At 41.4% G+C, this 24,198-nt stretch overlaps 1 protein-coding gene across 2 annotated transcripts in view; it reads right to left on the reverse strand.

Annotated features, from left to right (window-relative positions):
• CDC14B (cell division cycle 14B) overlaps nucleotides 1-8,938 on the reverse strand; it is a 45,399-nt gene extending 36,461 nt beyond the window's left edge. For both annotated transcript variants that reach the window (XM_056848192.1, XM_056848193.1), the window contains exons 1-4: nucleotides 8,880-8,938; nucleotides 6,607-6,700; nucleotides 3,294-3,369; nucleotides 873-965 (exon numbers count right to left, since the gene is read on the reverse strand). In XM_056848192.1, coding sequence (XP_056704170.1) covers nucleotides 873-965; nucleotides 3,294-3,369; nucleotides 6,607-6,700; nucleotides 8,880-8,925 — 309 coding nt within the window. In that variant the 5' untranslated portion in view covers nucleotides 8,926-8,938. The remainder of the gene's footprint in view (nucleotides 1-872; nucleotides 966-3,293; nucleotides 3,370-6,606; nucleotides 6,701-8,879) is intronic.
• Nucleotides 8,939-24,198: the final 15,260 nt, after the last annotated feature.

The following is a 24,198-nucleotide window of genomic DNA, read 5'->3' on the forward strand; positions in this document are numbered from 1 at the left end:
CCACACAAAACTGTTCAGAAAATTTGATTTCCAAACTTTCTACCTTATGTGAAGTCTTCACAGATCAACCTGCATGCTGAGGAAGCCCAGCATGTTGCATAGGATTCTCAGGCATATGTAAGGTGTGGCTTCCAGAGGGGTACCTGTCAGGTCTCCCAAGACTTTGCTATTTACGCTGCAGAAATGGAAAGCCCTAGAATACATCCAATGCCGCCAGTTCTCCCTATTGACATTCAATCTTTAACAAGAAAGCTTGTCCACCATTACTGATCTTTTCACTGATGAAACCTGATATCCTAAGGAACTCCAAGGTATATCAGACCAAAGTCTACAAACAGTTCTGGCTTAGCAAACTCAGGTTTTTTACACCAATTTAAGGTTAAAGCTCAAAGAAACGTCTGCACCCCAATCTCCAGTATGAGTTTTACAAGAATAGAGGCTAGGGAGAGATACCCCTCTCCCAAATCTGGTTTTCAAATTATATACTGCTTGACACTTATCAACAGAAGCTTTCTGAATGTTACATCTCAAGTACTCTATTTCTGCACAAGCCATGTTTTTCTGCCATTCTTGATGTTATTTTCTTAAACTGGTCTCCCTCAATTTCTATTGTCCTGTTACGGATTTTCCTCAAAGCTCTGCATTTTTAACCATCTGAACTGTTAACAAGGAAACCGTTTGAATGAGAGAGAAATCCATGAGTAAAACTATAGAACAGTTTAATCATAAAATGCACTCCTTTACACAAGCTGGGATCAAAAGTTAGGCGACTGCAATACATGGTTTCCAGCACTGGGGGGGAAATAAATAATCACAGGGCAGCATAATGAGGGATGTGGGCCTTTTTGAAGATAAATGGTTAAAATACTTACTGCATAAGAACCTATCAGGAAGGCTGCATTGGCTTGCTTTTTCTGATCAAAACCAGTATAATGAACAATCTTCTTCCTTATCATGGTAAAGGACTGCATCAAGAAATGAACAGAGTTATAACTGGATTCCTTCCATTTTAATTTTTTATAGTGTAGTAATGAAGAGAAATGGCCCCACAAGCACACAGAAATGACCTCATCACAAACACTCCCATGTTACATTGCATTTAAATGCAAACCAACTTAAAGCATAACACAAAGCAATTGCTTCATTAATTGTGCCTGCAACAGAAGAGAAGGGCCTTGGGACCCATCATGCATAGTATAGTATGGGACAACTGAAGAGAAAATGGTACCCTAAAATGAATATGAACCCTACCAGCTTTTTCACTGTCACCAGAAAGAGAAGAACTTGCCAGATTCTTCACCTTGCTGCAACTGAATCCCACATGACTTTGTCCACGTGGGTCTCACAACCCCAGCATAGCTTCTAAGGGTTAAAAAGGAGGGCCTCCTCCTTCCAATCAGTAGAAGAGCTGGTAGGATCCAACACACAGCCATTTCCCTTTGCTTTTCTTAAATTATTACTAAACAGTACTGAAATGTTTTGCACTTGCTCTCAATGTTGCTAAAGGATATTGGTCATGTCCTGTTATCCTATTATTTAAGATCTGAGGCCTCTACTTCTAACTTTTTCCAGTTAATTCTTTTTTAGGATGCATTTTATAGTGCTTGTTCTAAACATTTTTGTGAGCTCCTTTCAACTTCAGGAAAAAGCAGAATAAAGTATTTGAAAGAATGTAAATAAATATAATCTAAAGGAATCATCTCAAAATCATTGTGAATTAAGCACAGGTATTTGGGCCAGACACATCCGAAAAAGCTCATGTGAACAGCAATTTCCCCCAGCTTTATTATTTTGACAGCATTTTCAATCAACTTTAATTGTACTCCAAGTAGTGTGTAATTTCTTTTCATACCTGTACTCCAAGTAGTGTGTAATTTCTTTTCATACCTCTAAGCTTCATTAGCCATTGCCCTTCTGCTATCAAAAGACTCACTCTTAACATAAATTAGCACCTATTCTGCTCAAGACATATCCTTATAAACCTCCTGTTCCTAATCACACTGCATCCTCACTCACTAGGAAATAATTATGGCATAGCATACGAGTTCTGAAGATAAACTTGCATAGCAAGATCTATGCGCCATGCCACAGCAGAACTCCAGATTTATACTTTAATCACATGTACATTCGTTAAATCTTGTGACTGTTGCTAAATGCTATACTACAAATTTCAATTTTCAGTTTTTAAACTTTTCAACGGAATTCTCAGACTGAATGAATTTGCAGTTTCCACCTGACAAATCTGGTATCTAGTCAAACAGGTTTTTGTACTCCTATCAATATTGGCAAGGCTTGCACTAAATTTGAAACCTATGGAAGGGCTTATACTCTGCAACATAAAAGTTGTTGTTACAACATCTTGGGAGTTCCCAACATCTCACATACTGTGTTCCTACAATACCAAACGTTTCTGAAATGAGAACCTATTATTTCTGTGAACTCTTGAGAATAACTAGATTATTACTACACAGTCCTCTTAATTGTTACACCAAAGAAAGGGGAAAAATAGCTACAAGTTTTTAAATTTGTAACTAATAATTTGTATCAACAGTGAAGAACAGGCATGCATAGTAAAGAGGAAGTTTTTCACCGTCACAGAAACCATGAGGTTTCTTTACCATTACGTATTTATTCCACGTTACAGGAAAGAAATGACTACTGGGATTAATTTTTGTTAGAGCATTTAGCTTTACAGGGAATGTTGATGATAAAGAACCAGTGTTTCAATTATCTTAAGTCTTAGAGTAACCCATTTTTTTAAAAAAAATTAAGAAACCTCTCCATTTATATAAATGTGCCTCTGTGCCCTGAAGCACTCCAGCCACTGGCAGGTTTCCAGGGAAAAAAAAATTCCTTGGGTGGGAGGAAGGGTGGGGATCGCACTACAAACAGTATTGCCTAATAAGTTTCTTCTGTTCCCATGGCACCAGGACTTTTAAACCCCACAACTCTTGTGCTTCTTGGCTTCAAACATTAACCATTAACCACAGAATGAATTCTCATATTTTGTATTCTAAAATAAAATCAAGCAAGATCCATCACTTTATTCTTTCCTACCTTCTGTCAAAAATGCAAACGTAGCTCAACACCTGACTATCAATGTCAAAGTCAACCTAAACCAATATCATAACAGTTTTTTTAAAGCATATACAGAATAATACATACTTTAAAATTAGCCACCTATAACAATATTAGTTTAGGCTGGTGCTCACTACACCTCACCATTAAAGGAACACAATCCAATAAAGGAACACAATCCAATACAGTCCTATTTGGTGCAGAGTCATTTTTACCTTTAATTTTTTATTTAGCTTGCAACAGTATCTATAAAGCATTGCCAGATTGAGTGGTCCAAAATCTGCATAGAAGCTTGGGAAAGGGAAGAGATAAAAAGAGAGAAAAAGTTAGCTTAAATTGTAAAATGGTTTTAAAATGGTTGTTCAAAGTCTCCTTCACATCCTCACATTAAAAAAGGTATTAGTATATATAAAACTTCAAATTCTTATTTGGCACATTGCTAAAAACATGCTATAATTACTGATGGCCTAACAACTCATACACATATTGCACAACATCTCTGAAGTATCTCCTATATTAAAATGTCTACATAAGATGACATGTTTTGAGAACTCACAATAAAAACATTTCACAGGCACTACTTTTACTCAGTTTGAAATGGCATAGAACTTAGAAGCCCTAGAAAAGTTTGCTAGCAACCTTTCTAAAAACAAAAAAGTTGCAATTCATAATATATACTTAAGTGACTAACAGCCCATTCCTGAGGTTGAGGGTTGACTGGGCATAGGAGCCGGCATGACCCCTACGCAGGCGTCCGTGCCACTTGCGCCATCTAAACTGGCACGAACGCTGGCATTGGGGCAATTATGATGGCCCTGGCCCTCAGACACCGGCTTGGCCTCCCTTTTAGTAGGCGCAGCATCTATGTTCTCTATGGGGCTTTCCCCCACCTTTCTAGGTTTTTTTAAAAATATCCCTTTTCTCCTCCCGGAGCAGCTGTGAAACCAAACTGGAGGCGTCGTGATGGTGCCATGGCCACACTGTCCCCAGCCATGGCAGCTCTCAGGAATGGGCTATAATCCAGCTAACTACTAAACTGTGCATCTAAAGAAACAAGTGTGCCACAACAGAGTGGGCAATGTGTCATAAAATAAATAAGTGAGATAATTAAAAGCTCCTGTGATACTTCCTACTGCACCTCTGTATGATTGACTGCTCTGGCTTTTCCTCTTTTGGCTTTGTATTAGGCATGATTACAGCACTGAACTACTACTGATGCAGAGGCATAACAGAACGATCCTCCTATGGAGCAGGCTATCATTGCTCCATATGAGCCTCTACGCCGGCTTGCTTGCTTCTACTAAGAAAGCATACAAAACCCTGTTTACTAATGCAAAAACAAAGCAGATAGCTCCTCTGAAGGCTGGTAATTTTTATTCTGACATACCAGTAAGTAAAAATTACTGGAATGTGTCTTGCTCAGGAAAAAAGTAACTTGGAAATTAGAAGTTTGGAAAACAATGTATTAATCCAAGAATTCTGTAATGTTATACAAACTGCTAAATACAGAACACCACAGCAATGAGACAATATACATACATCTGATGGCAAGAAAATGTATGTTCTTACTTAAACCACCGGACCCAAAGGGAACAGCACAAATAATTGTGAAACAGAGCTTCCAAAGTTTCATAAAAACACACAAACTAAGGAAGACTTTTTAGCAATAAGATTAGTGCATTACCTTTACCCAATATCAGCCCAAAATGCCAGTGACTTTTAAATTAAACAACACCTTGCCTCCTGGGCAACCATCTAAGCAATTTCTCCTAAGCACAATGGTCCCCTTCTAACTAGCTTGTTTGAATTTCAGCCTTTCATCATAGTCCACTCGTTCTAGTTTAATCCCACTGGTTTAATTCTGACGTCATACCCTACAAAATATTCAATGAAGACCTTGGCCTTAACCCAATAGGTATATCTGATCCTTACAAGGTAAATGGCAAGATATTGGTAGCAAGTAATTATGAAAGCAGTTTCCAAAGACTAGAATAAGACCATACAAAAACGTCAGTAGTTCCCACAAGGACCAGTTATTTAGAATATTTTTCTTCTGTGTTTTGACATAACCCCTCCCAAAGGGACATGCAAAACCTTGGATAAGTCACAGCAAAACTAACAGTGAAAACAGACTACCACAGTAGCTGCAGAAAGATAAAATAGAGAAGAGAGGGTTTTTTAAAAAAAACAAAAAAACAGAAAGACCATAAGTGTAGCCATTAGGAATGAAATACTTTGTTGTCATTCCTAATGGCTATGCTTATGGGTTTAATTAAATAAAACCTCCATGCGCAGAAACAGTAAAATTTTCAATAGTAGACAATGAGGGATAAACAGTTGGGCAGGGTTGCTGCATTCATGCCGATCTTCCAGAAGTTATTGGCTGGCCATTGCTGGAAACAGGATGCTGGACTAGATGGACCAATTAAGCAAGGCAGGCTTCTGTGTCTCAATTTTATATTGGCTACAGAACATACACTATTTCATTTAATTGTACAGATGTCTTAAGAAGGCTTCAACAAGCATCAAGATTATATAAATTTAAGTCAGAAAATGCAGATGCCTTGTATGCTGGACATGGGCAGCCCATTCCTGGGGGCACGCGGTATTTCCGCGACGGCCAGGAGTGGTGCACCTACACTGCCTCCGCAGAGGCTTCCCGGCCACCAGGAAGGTAAAAAGAGGTTTTTAAAAATCAAAACAAATGGGAAAAAAGGAAAGGAGGCCTCACTGAGAACAGTGAGGCTATGACACCAAACAAGGTGTCATAGCAATGCCACTGTGTGAGGGGGCGTTCCCAGGGTGAGAGGAGCTCTGCCCCTGGGAATGCCTCCTCCATGTTGGCATGGGTGTGCTCTTCTGGGATTTTGTTTCCAGAGAGGCTGCGCTGGCAGCGGGGGCCAGCAGAGCTCCATGGTTCCTGGATGCCAGGGTGTTTGCCCCTGTGCTGGCATAGGTGCCGCTTTATTCTGGTATAAAGAGCTTTGTCCCCCTTCAGGAATGGACTGAAAGAGTAAAAATATACCCAGAAATTACCAGAAAATTTTCAGGAAAGAAATTTCAGAAAATTTTGAAGTTTGCTTCAAAAACCATGCCTTTAGAGTAACTATAGATTTTCCTACATTCATACCTTTTATATCTCATTTTTTAAAATCTCCTTATAGATGCTACTCAGATACAGCTGTTAATCATTCCAATAGCCTTTTACATAATAAGAGGGCTGCAAATGTATTTCCAAATGAAGGTAAGTATTATACTGCCAAGATTGTTGCTGTTTAGTAATAAGAATAAAGTTGTACATTGTTGCAATCTGGGAGATTTTCAACCTTGCAACAGAAATTATGTTTCCATAATGCTGTCCGTACTTGTGATGACATGCAGACCATCTTACCTGATGCATTACATTTTCCATCAGGGCTATGTGTCCCATAATCTAACCACTACAAAGACATCCATTATTTCCTCATTAAAGCTTTTATTCATGTTACTATACTGTTTTACAGATTAAGGGAATAACATTCTACTTACTTCTCATATGCAAATTCATCATCAGTGCAGAAATAGTGCGTACTTGCACCACCACTCTTTGGTTTATGGCAGATAACAGCAAAATAAAGCCGATCTGAAATTGCAAAAAAGAAAAAAAAAAGAACAGAAAAAAACCCCCAGAAATCACATTGGTACTTAGGATAAAGATAACTAGAGAAAGTGTATTGATGTTATGATTTTAGCAGTAACAAACATTTCCATTCAGGATTTTAGGAACAAATATTATGTTAAGGAGCCAGGCAAACATTCCCATTCCTGTCAGGGTGGTGACTGAAATGTTGCATTTGGATGTGGGAAATCTAAGTTCAAATCCACTTGACCTTCTGAAGCTCTCTGGGTGGTTTTAGGCAAGGCAAGGTGCTTGTGAAACTAGGTCAAATCTCTGAGTTGCATGAAAGTAGTTTAGCAACTGTGCATTTTGCTCTGTTAGAGATACTGCTTCAGTTTATCAAGGGTAAAAACAAAAGAAAGAAAACCTGCATTGTTCCCTTAAAAGTCTGTCTGGGTCAATCCAGTGGCCTAGAAGAGACCCTTCTCTAATCTGCTGCAGTCTGAAATGCAAGTATGGAAGGAGGACAAGGAGGAAACATAAAAACTAGGCTAATTTGAAAGAACGTTTCTCAAGATCCTCCCAATGCTGAAAAGTAAAAACACTTACCATTTTCAAAGAAAACTGTTATTAATACGAACACTGATAGCACCTATGTGCCAAACTCCTGACTGCAGCAGAATCTTTGCTAAACTCTTGTCTGCAGCAGAATCTTTGCTAACAATTTCAGACGAATAGCCATGTTGGCCTGCTGCAGCAAGAGCAAACAGAAGTCTCACAGCACCTTAACTTTTTTCTTCTAGCATACGTTTTTATGGACCAGAGCCTATTTCATCAGTCGCATGCAGCACGTCAAGGTTATTTAATTTTGTGCTTCATTTATAATCCACCTTTCTTACTGAGACTCACAATTCTGAAAAGTTTAAATAGGAGCGCCAAAGTCCATCAAATACAGGGAGGGGAAATGCAATTTTGTAAAACTAAACTGTTATGAAGAGACACTAGCAAATCATAATGCAATTTCCCCAGAACTGCTAACTAGTTAGCACCTGTAATTAAAAATCCCTGATTTTGCCAACACTTTTAATGGCTGAGAAATCTTATTGAACCCTTGGAGGAAAGTGTCAGATTTTCTGATGAATTCTAGTTCAGCAGTTTTGCACTGGAATTTTCTTTTGAGGTTGTTTTATTAGAAAATGCATCAATGTTTATTAGAAAATGCAACTATGTTTTTAACACTGTACTGTAAAATAGTCAACCTTTCTTAAACTGATTTACTTGTGCCCTAGTAGTTCAATCCTAAACATGTGTACAATGCGAAATGAAAGATATTGCAACTACAGGTTGTTATTTTTTTTTAAAAAAGTGATGTTAAGACACACACACCCGGAAATCAGTAATTCATAGAATTTGCTGTGTGACTAACAACTATATTGCCAAATCACTTCTATTTATTATGTCATGTTGCGATGCACTATAGATTGGGCTCCGAGAAAGGCAGGAAGCCAGGCCTTCTCTTAAGTTGAGACTCTTTGTTACTCTACGCACGCTACACTGGAGGTACCCATTTTGGCTGGCCTTCCAACTAGTCAACGATCCACCCAACTAATGAAAAAACTTTCAGATAGGAATAATGAGATAATCCATAAAGTCGCCAAATACGCAAGGTTAGGTATTAAGCATAGACGTACTTGGTCTAACTCGGATAAGGAATGTGGAATATATCACTGAACGGGTAATATTAAGTAAAGGTTTAATTTTATTGTAAACATTTTACTTTAATTTTTTTTAAATGAAAAATATGTTATATTTTACCTTTTAAATCAATGTTAATCCCTTTGACTATGTGCTTTGCTGGTCAATGACCGTAATAAATCGAACGGAATTGACACTGGAGGTAACAGACCCACCGATCCTGATCCTCATCAACCCCAAGCAACAAATTATAAACGCGGGTACGAAGTGGTTAAAAAGCAGCTCACGGTTGGCCTCCCGGCCTCTTCCCCCGCCCAGGCAGGCCCTTGCTGAAAAACGTCTGCCCAGAGAAGTAGAAAAGAGCAAGAGCCCAGTGGCACCTTAAAGACGAACTGGGCATTGTCTGCCAAGAGAAGTTGCAAAGACGGCTTTGGTTCTTGCAAAGCCCACGAGGAAGAGAAGAAAAGCGGCTCCCCCACCCATCGCTCCAAGGGACAACTGTCCTTACCTTTGATCCACTCCACGCACAGGCGCAACTCCTTCCTGCCGCTCATTGTTTACAAACATGGGAAGAGGCCAACCCTTCGAAATGGCTGCGTCCAATTCGGAAGGCGCAGGAGACGCCGTCGCGCCCCCCCTCCCCTCCCCCCCTCCCAGCGGCCGACTCGCCAAGGCGAAAGCGAAAAAGAGCCGCTCTTCCGCTCCGAGGCAGCCTGTGGCGCGACCCGGACCCCCCCCCCTCCCAGCGACTTTGCCAGGCTGAACCCGCGCCGAGTTCGCCTTCAGCACCGGGCCTTTCGCTCCCGGCCGCGCTTCCCCAAGCCCCCTTGCAACCGCGTCGCCCCCCGCGCCGGCCAAGAAGCAGTTCCCGCCCCGCGAAGCTGCATTCTGGCTCAGGGGCGGCCTCGGGCTCCCACGGGACCCGGGAGGCAGTCGGGGCAACGTCCCAGCTCGTGCCAAAGGAACCCGCCCGCGAGTGGCCGCCACTGCTGTGGCGAAGGCGGGCTCGTCTAGCAGCCGCCCCCAGCCCCGGGCTAGTGAAGGGGCTCTCCAAGCTCCGTTGGCGCCATTGGCTGGCGAAGGGGGCAGAGCCCCGCCGCCGCCACGCCCGCGGACTGGCGCGCTCCGAGCTGGGGCACGGCCCCTCGGCCCAGCCCGCTGGAGAGACAAACGCCGCTCGCTCCTGCCAGGGTGGCCCAGAGCTCACAACTGCCGTAACTAAAACGGGGTCAGGTTTGGAGGCAGGCTGAGAACCTTTTTAGCGAATTCCTGTAAAAACCCTGGGGAGGGGCTGGGGCTCAGTGGGAGAGGATGTGTTTGGCTTGCGGGAGGCTCCAGGTTCAATCCCCGGCCTCTCCAGCGAAAAGGATCAGGTGTGGGGAGGAGGAGTGGCTCAGTGGTAGCGCATCTGTTTGGCATCCAGGTACAATCCCCGGCATCTCCAGTTAAAGGGACCAGGCAAGTAGGTGATGGGAAAGACCCCTGCCTGAGACCCTGGAGAGCCACTGCCGGTCTGAGTAGACAATACTGACTTTGATGGACCAAGGGTCTGATTCAGTAGAAGGCAGCTTCATGTGTTCATGTGGCTGTCGCTTCAAGTCTCTCTAGCCACCTGACGCAACGTGCTTACCGACCGGCTCCCATTTTGGAGGGAACTGTTTTTCGCCTCCACAGCCAGAGTGGACCGCAGCTGTTCACCAGATGCCGGATTTTAAATGGTTTCACAAACTCCAAGTCCCATGTCCCCCCCCACCCCGGTCAGCCGAGACGCACTCCTCCTGTTTAATCCCTGCGGCCTCTGTTAGCCGCTCTAACTTACTGATCTCCAAGTTGGGCAGCCATTTATGGAAACCCAGGACATGTCCAGGCTGCTGATGTTCAAGATCAGAAGATTGTCGTTTTGCGTTTTAGCTCCAGTATTACCGTTCTTTGGATATATTCACACACTACATTTTCAAGACAAGTAGCCTCAGGCGAGTACCCAGCTTGCTGGGGGTAAAGGGAAGATGACTGGAGAAGGCACTGGCAAACCACCCCATAAACAAAGTCTGCCTAGTAAATGTCGAGATGTGACGTCACCCCGTGGGTCAGGAATGACCCGGTACGTGCACAGGGGACCTTTAACCTTAAACAAGCATTCTCTCCGCAACTGCAGTGCCCAGTCTACATAATGGGGATACTGACTCTGCCTCCAGCAGTTAAAACGTTTGGGAGCATTTGACAGCAGAGTATAAATACCATGATGATCATCCTCTTGCAAGCACTTTGGAAAATGCTAATTGTGAATGGTCTCTGTTAGATGAATGTAGCAGGGCCTCACTAGCCAGAGACATATATACAACATGATGAAGGAAAAGCAGCAGTAAACAGCAAGGTCAAAAGGCCATGAAATGCGAGATGTACAGGGTGAGATTTAACTGTGTAAAAATAAACTGTAATCAAGTGAAGAACACAGTGGGCTCTGGTCTACAAAAGCATATGCTAGAATAAAGAAACACTAATCTTTAAGATGCCATGAAACTCCTGTTTGTGTGCACTGGGATTTGAAAATATAATCTTCATCCTCACAACTTTGTGAAGAGAATCACTTATGTTTTCATAAGTGAAAAATTAGAGGAAATAACTTGCCAGTGGTACTCGGGCCAAAGAGGGTATTTAGAACCAGTATCCAATTGCAACATGCTATCCCTGTGGCCATAATAGTTTTCACATGTGAACTTATTTTCTATTCATCAGACTTCCATTTGTAGATCTCCAGTACCTAAGTCAAAAGGGATGGTGGGAGAATCACAACCAACTCTTGCTGTAAATCACCATGGTTGGAAAATATAACGTATGAATTGTCTACTTGAGACTGGCTCCTATCATGTGGCCATTTCAGACTAATTCATGCACTCTGAGAAAAATACAGAGAAGTGTACTGAGGTGGGAAATTACAATCTCAAAATGGGGCAACGCATTCAGAAAAACCTTTTACAATACTGTAGCTCAACCATGCTGCTAGGCATGCTGAAAGATCAGCATGGAAATACATTAACTGAACAGGACAAAATGAAGAAAAGGTGGGAACAATACACTGAAGAACTATACAGAAGAGATGAAAGGATAAAAGATTCTTTTGAAGAAGAACCTACAGTTTTAGAAAGTGAAGTGAAAGCTGCATTGAGAGCAATCGGGAGAAACAAATCACCAGGAGCAGATGGGATATCAATAGAGCTATTCCAAGCCACAGAAACGGAGTCCATCGAAATCTTGACAAGAATATGCCAACAGATATGGAAAACAAAACAATGGCCCACAGACTGGAAACGATCCATTTACATCCCAATTCCCAAGAAAGGAGACATCAAAGATTGCAGCAACTGTTGGACCATCGCATTAATTTTTCATGCAAGTAAAGTGATGCTCAAAATCTTACAGCAAAGGCTGTTACCATATATGGAACGAGAAATGCCTGATGTTCAAGCTGGTTTCAGAAAAGGAAGAGGCACTAGAGATCATATTGCAAATATACGCTGGTTACTGGAGCATAGATTACAGCAAAGCTTTTGACCGTGTGAATCATGAAAAGCTATGGCTGGTTTTAAAAGAAATGGGTGTGCCACTACATCTGATCGTTTCGATGCGCAACCTGTACTCTGGACAAGAGGCCATAGTTAGAACAGAATATGGAGAAATGGAATGGTTTCCAATTGGCAAAGGTGTCAGACAAGGATGTATTTTATCTCCCTATCTCTTCAATCTATACGCAGAACATACAATTAGGAAAGCTGGATTAGATTTAGATGAAGGGAGTGAAAATTGGAGGGAGGAACATTAATAATTTGAGATATGCTGATGACATTACATTAGTGGCAGAAAATAGTGAAGAATGGAAACGACTAGTGCTGAAAGTTAAAAGAAAAAGTGCCAAAGCAGGACTACAGCTGAACATCAAGAAAACAAAAGTAATGACTACAGGAGAATTACACAACTTTAAGGTTGACAATGAGGAAATTGAAATTGTTCAACACTTTCTATTCCTTGGCTCCACCATCAACCAAAAGGGAGACTGCAGCCAAGAAATCAGAAGGAGATTGAGACTGGGAAGGGCAGCCATGAAGGAGCTAGAAAATATTTTGAAGTGTAAGGATGTGTCACTGGCCACCAAGACTAGATTAATTCATGCCATTGTATTTCCTATTACTATGTATGGATGTGAAAGCTGGACAGTGAAGAAAGCTGATAGGAAGAAAATAGATTCCTTTGAAATGTGGTGTTGAAGGAGTTACGGATTCCGTGGACTGCCAAAAAAACAAATCAATGGGTTATAGATCAAATCAAGCCTGAACTGACCCTAGAAGCTAAAATGACTAAAACTGAGGCTATCGTATTTTGGTCACGTCATGAGTCGACAAGAGTCACTGGAAAAGTCAGTCACGCTAGGAAAAGTTGAGGGCAGCAGGAAAAGAGGAAGACCCAACAAGTGATGGATTGACTCAAGAAAGGAAGCCACAGCCTTTAATTTGCAAGATCTGAGCAAGGCTGTCAAAGATAGGACATTTTGGAGGACTTTCGTTCATAGGGTCTCCATGAGTCAGAAGCGACTTGACGGCACTTAACACACAACACACACAGCTCAACCATACAACACAGATTTCCACAGGACAATCAATCCAGATATGTTTGACTTTTGGGGAAGCATGGACATGTGCTTTTCCTCAGGGAGAGGAAGAATTTAAGTGATCCCACTTTCCTCAAAAGAAGCCTGTTTAAAGTTGCATTGTTTGGTTTTCTTCACATTATGCATAACGTTATATAATCCTTACTGTTTTGACCATCTGGGGACAGCAACCTATGAGTATAAAGAAAAACCTTTTCATTTATTTGCTTTTAGCCTAGAGCTTTTTTTCCTGTTAAGCAAGTCCTTGGGTGTATTATGAAATATTTAAGAAGGTATGTTTAAAGAAGGTAATTGTAGGGTGTGAAAGTGTTCTTTCAGGGTACTAACCTTTAAGGAATGCTCATGGCTGAAGATTTTTATAATTCTTTACTACACCTAGTCATGCTGAAGAAACACCCTACAGTAATAGTTAAGATGCATCAATATTAGATGCAGGCCAATAGCAAAGGACCAATTAGAACTGGATACTTGTGATTTGTGGAGAATGCAGGAAGAATTATGATTTAAAGTTTTCTAGACTTTGAATATTTATTTAGAAAATGTATATGCCACGTTTCCAGAGACTTGTGTGGCTTACAAAATAAAGACAAAAAATCATGTGCGTTTAAATTATCAGTATTAAAACCAGCCAGGAGCATAAAAACAGCATAAAACATCCAGCAATTTAAAATGATATTCATAAGTGTCCTCTGGCTAGAAGCAGAACATAAAACCAGCTTTGAAAGATGGAACCACTCACTTAAAAGCCTGAATTAAAAATGTTTTAGTCTAATGTCTGAAGGACAGTAAGGAACATATCACACAAGCTTCTAGGAGGATGGAAGTCAAAGGCAAGGTATTAGTACTGAAAATCCCTCTGTCTGGTTGAAATCTCCCTCAGATGGGGGCACAAAGAGCAGGTGTGCCTTCGAGTACCCTCCAATCATGTAGGGCTTTAAGGGTAAGAAGAAATACCAAATAGCCATAAATTGTTTATTTAAAAATATACACAGGGGGAAAGTAGACTGGTCTGGGCAGATATGTGTTTGTAAAGAGCTATCAAGTTGCAGCCATTTTACAGCAATCCCATAGCGCTTTCAATGCAAGAGATGTTCAGAAGTGGTTTGCCACTGCCTTCCTCTGCCTAGTGATCCTGGTTTTCCTTGGCAGTCATCCATCCAAATACTAACCAGGGCTGACCCTGCTTACCTTCTGTGATCTGATGAGATCAGGCTAGCCTGGGCCATCCAGGTCAGGGCTTCTGGGCAGATACAGAGCAGCAATAAGAAACTGACTAAATTGGTACCTCCCATCTTCTACTTTGAGCCCCCCCCAACAGAACTGATAAGAAGTTAAAGTTACTTTCACCCCTGCATATAGCTCACCAATGACCATCCTGAGTCATTGTAAGAAAGAGTACACCGATGAAGGAAATAAATGCCATCACTAGTTCTCCCTTCAGAAAACTTCAGGAACACACACATCTTATTTATACATTCTCATCCTTTCTACACAGATTTCATCTTTTTATTTTTTATAATAAGGGCACAGAAAAAGAGATGGGAGAGGAAAAGGAAATTATAAAAACTGTAATAACTTTGTAAATAACTTTGAAACATTACATACAAGCATCTTTCATCTATCTTTGTCTCACCCTGGTTATTTTGATATCAGAAAATTTAAAATATATCCAAAGGTCAAAAATATTTATTTAGTATTTTCTAGTCCTCTATCAATCACTACATAATTATACTTTATGCAGATTTCATCTTGATCTATGCTTTGGCAACAATCCAGCCTTGACAATTATAACATCCTGTGCATGGGACTTGCCTTATGAAAACAATGCAAGCATGCAGTGGCCTATTTTTGTGAAGAGTGGATGTGCAGGAACATATGCAACCTATTGTAAATTAAATCCTGTTAGCTGCTGATTTGCTTTCAGTTTCAATTCAAAATTTAAGCCCTTCATGACCAGGCATCCACATCCTTGAAGGACCATCTCACACTTTGAGCCCAAACACCAATTAAAGTTTAGTCAACAAGAATTTCTGACAGTTCCATCTTGGTATCAGATTACATGCCAGAGCAAAAGCTTTCCCCTTAACTGGCTTAAACTCTCTGGAATTCCATCACATAAGAAGTTAGAAGAGCCAGCTCTCAGATTTTAATGTGTGTGTACATGCATGTATGCAAGGCCTTTTTAGACTATTTTTAATCTGCATTTGTGTATTCTGATAAGAAGTGTCTTATTCCTAGGGCAGTTGTACTGATTTTTTATTTACTCCATGATGTCATGGCTTTAACTGTTAGGATTAAAATCCATGCCAGTGTGTTACAGATTGTTTTTAATGCTTATCAGCCCTCTTGAGTTTAAGGAAGGCGCTATGTAAATAAATTATTCTACCTCTGAGAGTGCTTTAACCAGTTACACATTCAGCTGAACTGTATTGCCTTTTGTGTCTTTAAGATTTCAGCACTTTTGTAGATCAATTGTCAATATTTACAGAATAAGGCTGCATTTGGAGAGTGACTAATCAGCGTTGTGAGAAAGCACTGCAGTATTCAGAACAGACACATAAAGAGTAATATCCTTGCAGTTTGGAATGTTTAAATTAATGAGATGCCCACAAATGGGAAATACCCCCCCTTTTTTGGCCAGCATCAGATATTAAAGATCATTTGTTCCTTGAGGAAAATTGACATCACATCCAAGATACTCACTTGCCAGTTCAGTGAAAATCTACGCAGGCTCCCTTCTTTCCAACATTCTGTTGCCTTTGCTTGCCCCATGCATATAATCAAATGCAATTTTATAGTGCTGTAAAAGGCCCATCAGCTGAAATACATTCCACACCTCTCTGCTAAGGTTTCCTGCAAGCCACTGGAGCCTGGATCCATTTTTAAGAAGTCAACAGGAGACTTCCCATTGACTTCAGCAAAACAAGCAACATTATGCACCAGTGCATTCCTAAGGAGAGTTACTCCAGTCTAAGCCCATTGAAATGAATGGGCTTAGACTGGTGTAACTCTCCTTAGGAAGTGAGTGACTTCCGATATGAATAGCTATAATGATGCAGTGCGTGGCTTGAAACTGCACAAATATTCTATGGGAGGCAACTGAAGCAAGTCTGCCTCACTATGTTACCAGTTGAAATCCCATTGTAACAATTTACTAGAATTTACCAGACGATGTGCCAACATACAAGCTAAGTTCATAGTGACCAAAAGATAACTATTTTAAAAGGATTTAATATGGTGCACAGTGGAGTAATTCCTGCTTTTCCTTAAGAGTTGGTAGAGAATAGCAGTCAAGAGAAGGGCTGTCCATTTTGATATACCCGAACCGAAAATAAACCCGAAATTACCTGTTTCAGCAATATTCAGGTTTTGGGTAGACTGAATACCAAAACCTGGGCATCTGCCCGAAGCTGATTAGGCAATTCACCTTTGCTCAGATGCACAGTTCTGTGCTTTCTCCCATTTTTCTATCTTTGACTGGTTTTGTTAGAGCCCCATTGGGCCCTTTTGAGGTAGGGGTCATGTAATCGGAGCCAACTTTGTCTGACTAAACTATCCATCACCATTCAGTGGAGTGATCTGGATCAGGATAATCTGGAGGCAGACGGGTAATTTAAAAGACAGGGCTCATCCAGTCCCATCCAGAGAGATATATCCTCCAACTAAAAAGCACCAGCTTCAACAGCTGCTGAATAGGCTTTGTTCTGAAGCAGACTGCTCACCCACGTAGATGAACAATCTCCTTCACAAGAGCTGCCTTGGTCATCACTTCGGCTGTCTCTGATATCACCCGCCCCTGAAAACCTGCTCTCAAACTGAAGGTCGTCCCAAGTAGAGGCTTCATTTCCCCCCCAATGTGACCATCTCTTGAAATCAGATTTTTGATGACCATAATAAAGGACTGTTCACAGGATGTCATTGCCACCAAAAGAAATGTTTTCTGTGCCTTATTTTTCTTGCATTTAAGCTGTTTCCCTCAGTTTGGAAGTGAATTTACATGGACATCATGCTATGCACCCCAGATACGAAGGGAGCCCCCAGACTTTGAGGCGCCATCCTGCCAATCGGCTCTTTCCCCCAGTTCTCGGCAACGCTGAACTTCTGAACCTGAAAACCAATGGACAGCTCAGCTCGCAAATGCCTGGAGGATGGGGGTGACCCTTTGCAGGCCCATAAAATTGAACCCCTTCTCCCAACGTTCACCAAACCTCAGTGTTTGTCTAAGGAGAGTCCCTTGCAGCTATGCTGCAAATTTGGTGACTCTACCTCCAAAAATGCCCCCACAGGAACTTTAAAAAAAAATCCCCATAGAGTATAATGAACCCGATTTTTTTCAGTAAACTCGGAAATAAAGCTGAAATACCCCTTTACCAGTAAGGGTATTTGGCTTATTCTGAGTTAACTGAAAAAAGCAGGCCCAATAAACCTGAAAATTATCAAAAGGTTTTTTTGCATGACCCTAGTCAAGAGTATCTGGTGCAAGTAAGAAAGCTCTTGGTTCAAAAGTGATCTCAGCTGGATAGCTGTAAGGCAAGCTATTCTGTCCTCACTACCCTGTCCCCATCCGCATTAGAGAGACAGTACTGATCTGCCTTGTGGGTATCTTTGAAGGGTTACTAACTCCAGACTCTTGAAATGCACTGTACAAATGCCAAGCATTATCATGACTTCCCCTTTCTTGTTGTTAAAGGTGAATCTTTAACCATTTCTGTTCTGTATAACAGCTTTCTACACTACAGGGGAACTGCAATCGTAAGCATTTCTTCTGCAATGGCAGGACTACAAACTACAGCACTGCTATAGCATCCTGCACCAGTGCAAGATTGCAGACTGAGCCAATTGCACTTGCATCAGCTCTTGTGTCCAAACCAACTGCACATTTATCAAAGCTGCTGCTGCCAGGTCATGTCTGTGCTACATGTGATGGATTCCACCAAATACAGCTCATTAGTCATATATAGTCAGCTGCCAGGTGCTTTGCTTCTGCATCTCCCCTATTTGTTTTTTTTAATTTAGAATATTTCTATGCCACCTCTTCAGAGTCCTGCTTGAGGCAGCCTACAATTAAAAGCCACGATATAAAAAAAACAAGCTATTAGACAAAAGCAGCATAAAAACTATCCATAAAACAGAAGCAGTCAATTAAAAAGCTAATAAGATGAAACCACGAATTAAAAGCCTGGGTACAAAGAAATGTTTTAGCCTGGCACCTAAAAGAAAGTATGCACCAGGTCAGCCTCAAGCAGTTCTAAAGATGAAGTGCCACCACAGAAAATGCCTTGTCTCTAGTTGCTGCCTGCCTCACTTATGAAGGTGAGGGCACAGAGTGAGCAAAGCTTAAGAGGCAGATCTTAACTTGTGGGCTGGACAGTATGGGAGGTGATGGTCCTTCAGTCTTAAGATTTTTTTTTTTTTGATAGGGAGCAAAATCAGGTTGTGTTCTTGAAAGACTACCATGGTGAGCTGTATTCATCTTGGTTAGACACCAATTGGTTCATTCCACACATAACTAATTTTGATTGGGACAAAGCCAGTTTTATGTCAGTATGCTCATTTGTGGACCGTTCTATAAATACCCACCATACCTGCCAGGCCTATGGCTGAGGACAGCAACGGTTTCCATCAGAGCTGGCCTCCCTGCCTTCCCCTTCCTTGTTTTATATTTTATTAGATTGTTAAACAGGGGACCCTGGCTGCTTTTTTTCAGGCTGGCTATGGCCCTGTGTGCCAAACTGAGCGCCTATTCGATTTTAAATTCAGAACTGTTGGTTTTTAAATTTGTATTTAATTGTATTTTGTATATTCTTTTTGCATTTTATGATATTTGATGCAAGGCCCTGTCATTGAACATAGAAGTTTTGAAGCAACAGTTGGGTGAATTATGAAATGGGTGACTTATGAACAACCAATACCTAGGATTTTTTCAGTCCAAAGGAGTTAAATTCATGGTTTTAGGATCAGTAACAGCTTACATAATACTGCTTTTAGTGGACAACATACTCTACAGTACTCTCTCATTACTTCTAGCATTCCTATAACACAAGTGACTACAATTCCTATCCTGTAGAGGAAGCCGAGAAGGAATGGTCTTCTTGAGGACAAGGCACAGCCTGAAAATATTTTTCTGAGGCCTGCTTCATGTAATACCCAGGACATCGCAAATCTTCTAGTCATTGATGTGCATCACAGGGAGAAAACAGCCGGATTTCCTGCATTTTTTAAAGCATTACATGGGGTGTTTCTGTCAGGGACATTCTGTAAGTGTGGCATCTGAAGCAGCCCTCAGAGTCAAGTCTGACATGTCATCCACTGGATCATTTACATTCTTTAAAGTTATCCTAATTATGACCTTGTACAAATAACTATTTTTTTAAATGCTAAATTCATATGTATTCTTAGTACTAGTATCATCCTACACCTATTCATTTCTTATATATCTACCTCTTCAATGAATTTTCAAGCAACACTGGATCTTCAGCTCACTTTCAAAGGCTGTTGTACTCCCAGCTCCAATAACAAATTGTGGAATGATTCCTACTGCTGCAACTTTATTTAAGATCTGTATATTAAGATTGCATTGCTTCCTAATTCAAATGCTGATTTTAGTTTTACTCTTTTTGTAAAGTTACTCTAGTGCTATAAACAGTGGAAAGCATAGCTGTGTAAATGAGGCCTGTGCTCTTGTGAGCTCTCTTATCTTTTATTCTGCCTTCCTTCCAAGGACTTTAGGACAGTATACAAGGTTCTCCCTTTTCTCTATTTTATCCTCACAAAAACCCTGTGATGTAGATTGGGCTGAGTGAGAATGGTTGGCTCAGGGTCACTCAGTGAGTTTTATGGCAGAGTAGGGATTTGATCCTGGGTCTCTCAAGTCATAGACCGACCAAGTCTAACCATTATATCACACTAGTCCTTCCCCTTGTGCAGTCAGTCTATGAACGTTTCAGCTTTATCACTGGCCATAGTTTGATATAGCATCTAAACTAGCAAATCCACTCCAAACCAGGGCTGCAAACCAACTTCAAATATGGTTTGCAAGCCTACCTTGAAGAAGCTCAAACTGTAGTTTGCTGATCCTCAGGTAATGGCAACCTATAGTTCACCTAAATTTTAGTCATTTCTACCATGCACACACACAAGAAGAAGGGGGAAAGGGTTATACAAGCACAGAGGCTGTGACTTTGTGATGCATCTAAACTATGCTATTCTATACATTTTAAAACTACATAACTAATTGCTGAATCCAAGTGTCAACATTAATACAGAGGGACTGCCTCTAGCACTATAGACTTTAAAAGCCTGCATGATTTTAAATGCTTGTTTGCCTTTCACTTAGCATTAATAAAAAGAACATTATATAATTGGATTTTTTTTTACAATTTTTACATGCATGTAGCACATTTATAATGACAAAATACTGTCCATAAAAGCAGATCAGTTTAATTATGCATTCATGGGAGAAAGATTTCCTATCCATAGAAGATAAAGGATAAAAAAAAATGAAGCTATCACAAGAAATTTGATTAGGTCGATACATTGAGTCTCATATTTAAGAAAGGATTTTAAAATTTATTTAAAACCTGCAACAGTTTAAAGATTCCTCACACTTTTTAATATCACATTCCTAGCTTTATTGTATTCATTATGTTTTATAGGTTGCTATCTTGTTTGATTTGTGCATCTGGATTATATTATTACCTCTCATAGGCAACCACTTTCTTTTAAGGAGAGGAAGATCTAAATGTTACATAGTCTCTCAAAAAAGAAGGGCCATGTTGTTGATTAAACCTCCTATACTCAAAAGATATTCAATTCAACCTCTATGAAAACGTGGAATCATTCATCACTTGAATGATGCTGAGAATAACAGTATTCCCAATCAGAAAATAATCTTTCACTTTAGGATAGATACCCAGATAAACACTGAGCATAAATGCTTTGTGTACAGGTTGGATTGATTAAAGCAAGTTATTTAAACCATTAATTTAATCCCAAGATTTGATTTTCTAATGTATCTGTTTTGTGACTGAGTATGCATATCAGCTGGTTGTTACGAGCATTAAAATGTAACATTTAAAACACACCAAAGACTTAAAACCAAAGCCTTTCATCATGCAGTCCACTCATGCCTTTTGCACTTGAGAATTCATATCTACTTAGAGACAAGGGAACAACTGTGAATTGCTGCTGTCAGTAACGTCAGAAGACAATATTGAGCTAGAGGGAGCAATGGTCTGACAGAGTATGGTAGCTTCATATGTTCATCATGAAAGCATTTTAAAATACTTTAATTACCACTGAAAATCCTAATCTCCTTCAACTTGCTGTTCGCAAATTTATATCTCTTCTCCTTGGAAAACAGTAGCATTGGTCGAAAAGGGAAGGGATGGATGGCCATTTTGCCTGCTTTTGGGAAATTAACAAGGATTTCCTTGACTGTCAGTTTCCCCAAAGGTACCTAAATTTTCTTAGATATAAATTTCTGTATCCATTAAAAGAATGCAGTCTTAGGGCAACATATAACATTTCTAGGAAGGCAAAAGAGCTGTTTGATACAGAAGGCACAGTTGCTGCCTTACAGTAGCAGGTTTGTTGCCATAGATGATTTTTCATGTATCTATTAGGACAGGCCACAACAGAAGAGCAATTACTATTTGAGTGAAAACACCTTGAATCTTTAGTCACCAAAATACTTTACTGATGCATTAATATATAAATTAAGACATTCCAAGGTTTAGAACCATGGTCTAATATACAAAATTAAAACATCTCTGTGCTATAGAAGAGTAGTTAAAAGCTAGCATTATTTTGATGTGCATGATGCTTTCTAACAGAATTTTCTGCAAAACATAAAATTAACAGTCTAACTTATGATATTGAGTACTTCTACCATAATTCCAACAATAACCTATTAGCAGAGAAACAGTGGCAGATCAACACAGAGTGCTTTTCCTTTTGATGTTTCCCCCTAAATATCAAGACAATATCCCACAGAATCACAAAGATTCTTGTGTCAACAATAGCTTTTAAAAAAGTATTCCTTGAGCAATAAAAAAAGTATTGTTTCCTGCATTGGCACAAGCAGTTGCAGGAAGAAGCAGTTTCTCATGAGAGCTCATGAATAGGAGTCAGACCATTTCCCTGGGCTCATGTTAACACACAAAGCAGAATCACAATCCAAGTCTTGACCCCCGAATCAAGATACCGTATTAACTAAGCACCCCGGAAGCAGGGAAAAGAACACCTATCTGCGTTCTAGTAAGCCCTGACAAACATAGTTATTCCAGCGGGTGGTCATGGGGATTAGAAACCCCCTTCGCAAACAGTTTATCTGGGTTTTAAGAGAGTCTATACTCCAAAGGCTGAAGGCTCCTAAAAAAAGTCTTGATAGAGGCACCTGACTCGTGTAGAATTTGTACAACGCCATCAAAGCGTGTTAGCCTTCTAAGCCTGCTGCCACCATGAACGAAGCCTGCCACCATGAAAGCTCCGCCTCAAAACTGAATGGTCAGGGGGACCCAGGGCACACGACTTCGGAAAGTAATGCAGGGGGGGGGATCGGGAAGGCTTATTAACAAGTTAGACGGTGAAAGTTGGCGGCTTGCACACACCCCTTTCCGCGGGATTAAGAATCCTCCCCCGGGGGAGCATCTTACAGGAGTCAGGAGGCACTCTTCCGCGCGCCCCTCTTCCCGGAACGTCCCGCGCCCCCCACTCCGGCTTGGTTGGAGCCGCTCCCCGCTTGCCTCGGCCAGGCCACCCCTCACCTGTGACCTGCAGGCAGCAGTCCCAGCTGCAGGGCGGGAGAGGCGGCTGGTCCTCCTCGCCCCCCTCCGGGAGCGCGGCGGCGCTGCGAGTTTTCTTGACCGCCGGCGGCAGCGCGGCGAGGGGCGTGGCCGGGGTCGAGTTTCTCCGGCCCCCCGCCGCTGGGGTCTTCCGCTTCATGGCGACGGGGCTGCCGGCGGTGGTGGTGGTGGTGGTGGTGGCGGCGGCGGCGGCTGCTGCAGGGCGTCCGAGCTCATCCCTGCCCTGCCACCCCCCTCCCCCGCCGAAAGGGGGCTCGGGCAGCCCAGGCGGCGAAGGAGGGGAAGGCTGCGGCGGCTCTCCCGAGCTCCGCCCTCGCCGCTGCCCCCGCTCGATCCCCCCTCCCTCTCGCTCCTCATTGGGTCCTGCCCGCGTGGCGTCACAATCGCCCTGGCTTCGGCTGGGGTGAGGTCATAGCGAAACACTTGCACATCGACGTCACGGACAAAGAGGGAGATTGCGCCGGACGGTTGGCACGGCCAGCCTTCTCCTCCAAGCAGGGCCGGATTTACGTATAAACTAAACAAGCTATAGCTTAGGGGCCCCGCTCTCTTGGCCCCCCCCAAAAAAAAATTTAAACGAAAAAAAAACTGGATGTACATTTTATATTTCCCCCCTTTTAATATACAAACCCAATGCCTGACATAATGCCTTTTTTACTAAGCAATAGGGACCCCAAGGCTACATGGTCAGTGGCAAGATTTGTTTCAGTCTTTATATCCCTCCAACACTAGATATATGCTGCTCAAGATCAATTGATCAAGGAGCTTCTAAGGGATAAAAGGGAAAGGAAAGGAAGGGATGTACATTTCCAAAATATAAGATAAAAAACAAATAAAATAAAACCTACATACAGCAACAGTGTTTCGTGTTGTGTAGGCTCCTATGATGTAAGTAATCATAGCCTGCTCCCTCACTATTAATATACTTCTTAATTGTATTTCAGTTCAACAATTACTTTGATAAAATACATATTTTGTTATGTGCAAATGGCTTTAGATACCTATTAGGTCCATAAATTACCATATAGCATATATTCAACACAAAAAACAGCGACAATTTGTTGTTGACAAAGGACAGCTGGACATATAAAGGGCCCCACTACCTTCAATAGCTTAGGGCCTCATCAAACCTAAATCCGGCCCTGCCTCCAAGCGTTAGACCTTGGGCACTTCCTGGCGATGCCTTCTTGCCACAGAAAAGCTGTTTGCATATTATGCAAAGGTATTGAGATGGGGACTAAAAATGGCAGGCCCAAAATGCTCCTTTGTATCGAGGAAGGGAGCTTTGACTCTAAATCTGATACCTCAAAAATCTTGTTGGTCTCTAAGGTGCTCCTGGACTCCAATCTAGCTCCAGG

This window comes from Euleptes europaea, chromosome 4, assembly GCF_029931775.1.
Source record: "Euleptes europaea isolate rEulEur1 chromosome 4, rEulEur1.hap1, whole genome shotgun sequence".
Classification (NCBI taxonomy): Eukaryota; Metazoa; Chordata; class Lepidosauria; order Squamata; family Sphaerodactylidae; genus Euleptes; species Euleptes europaea.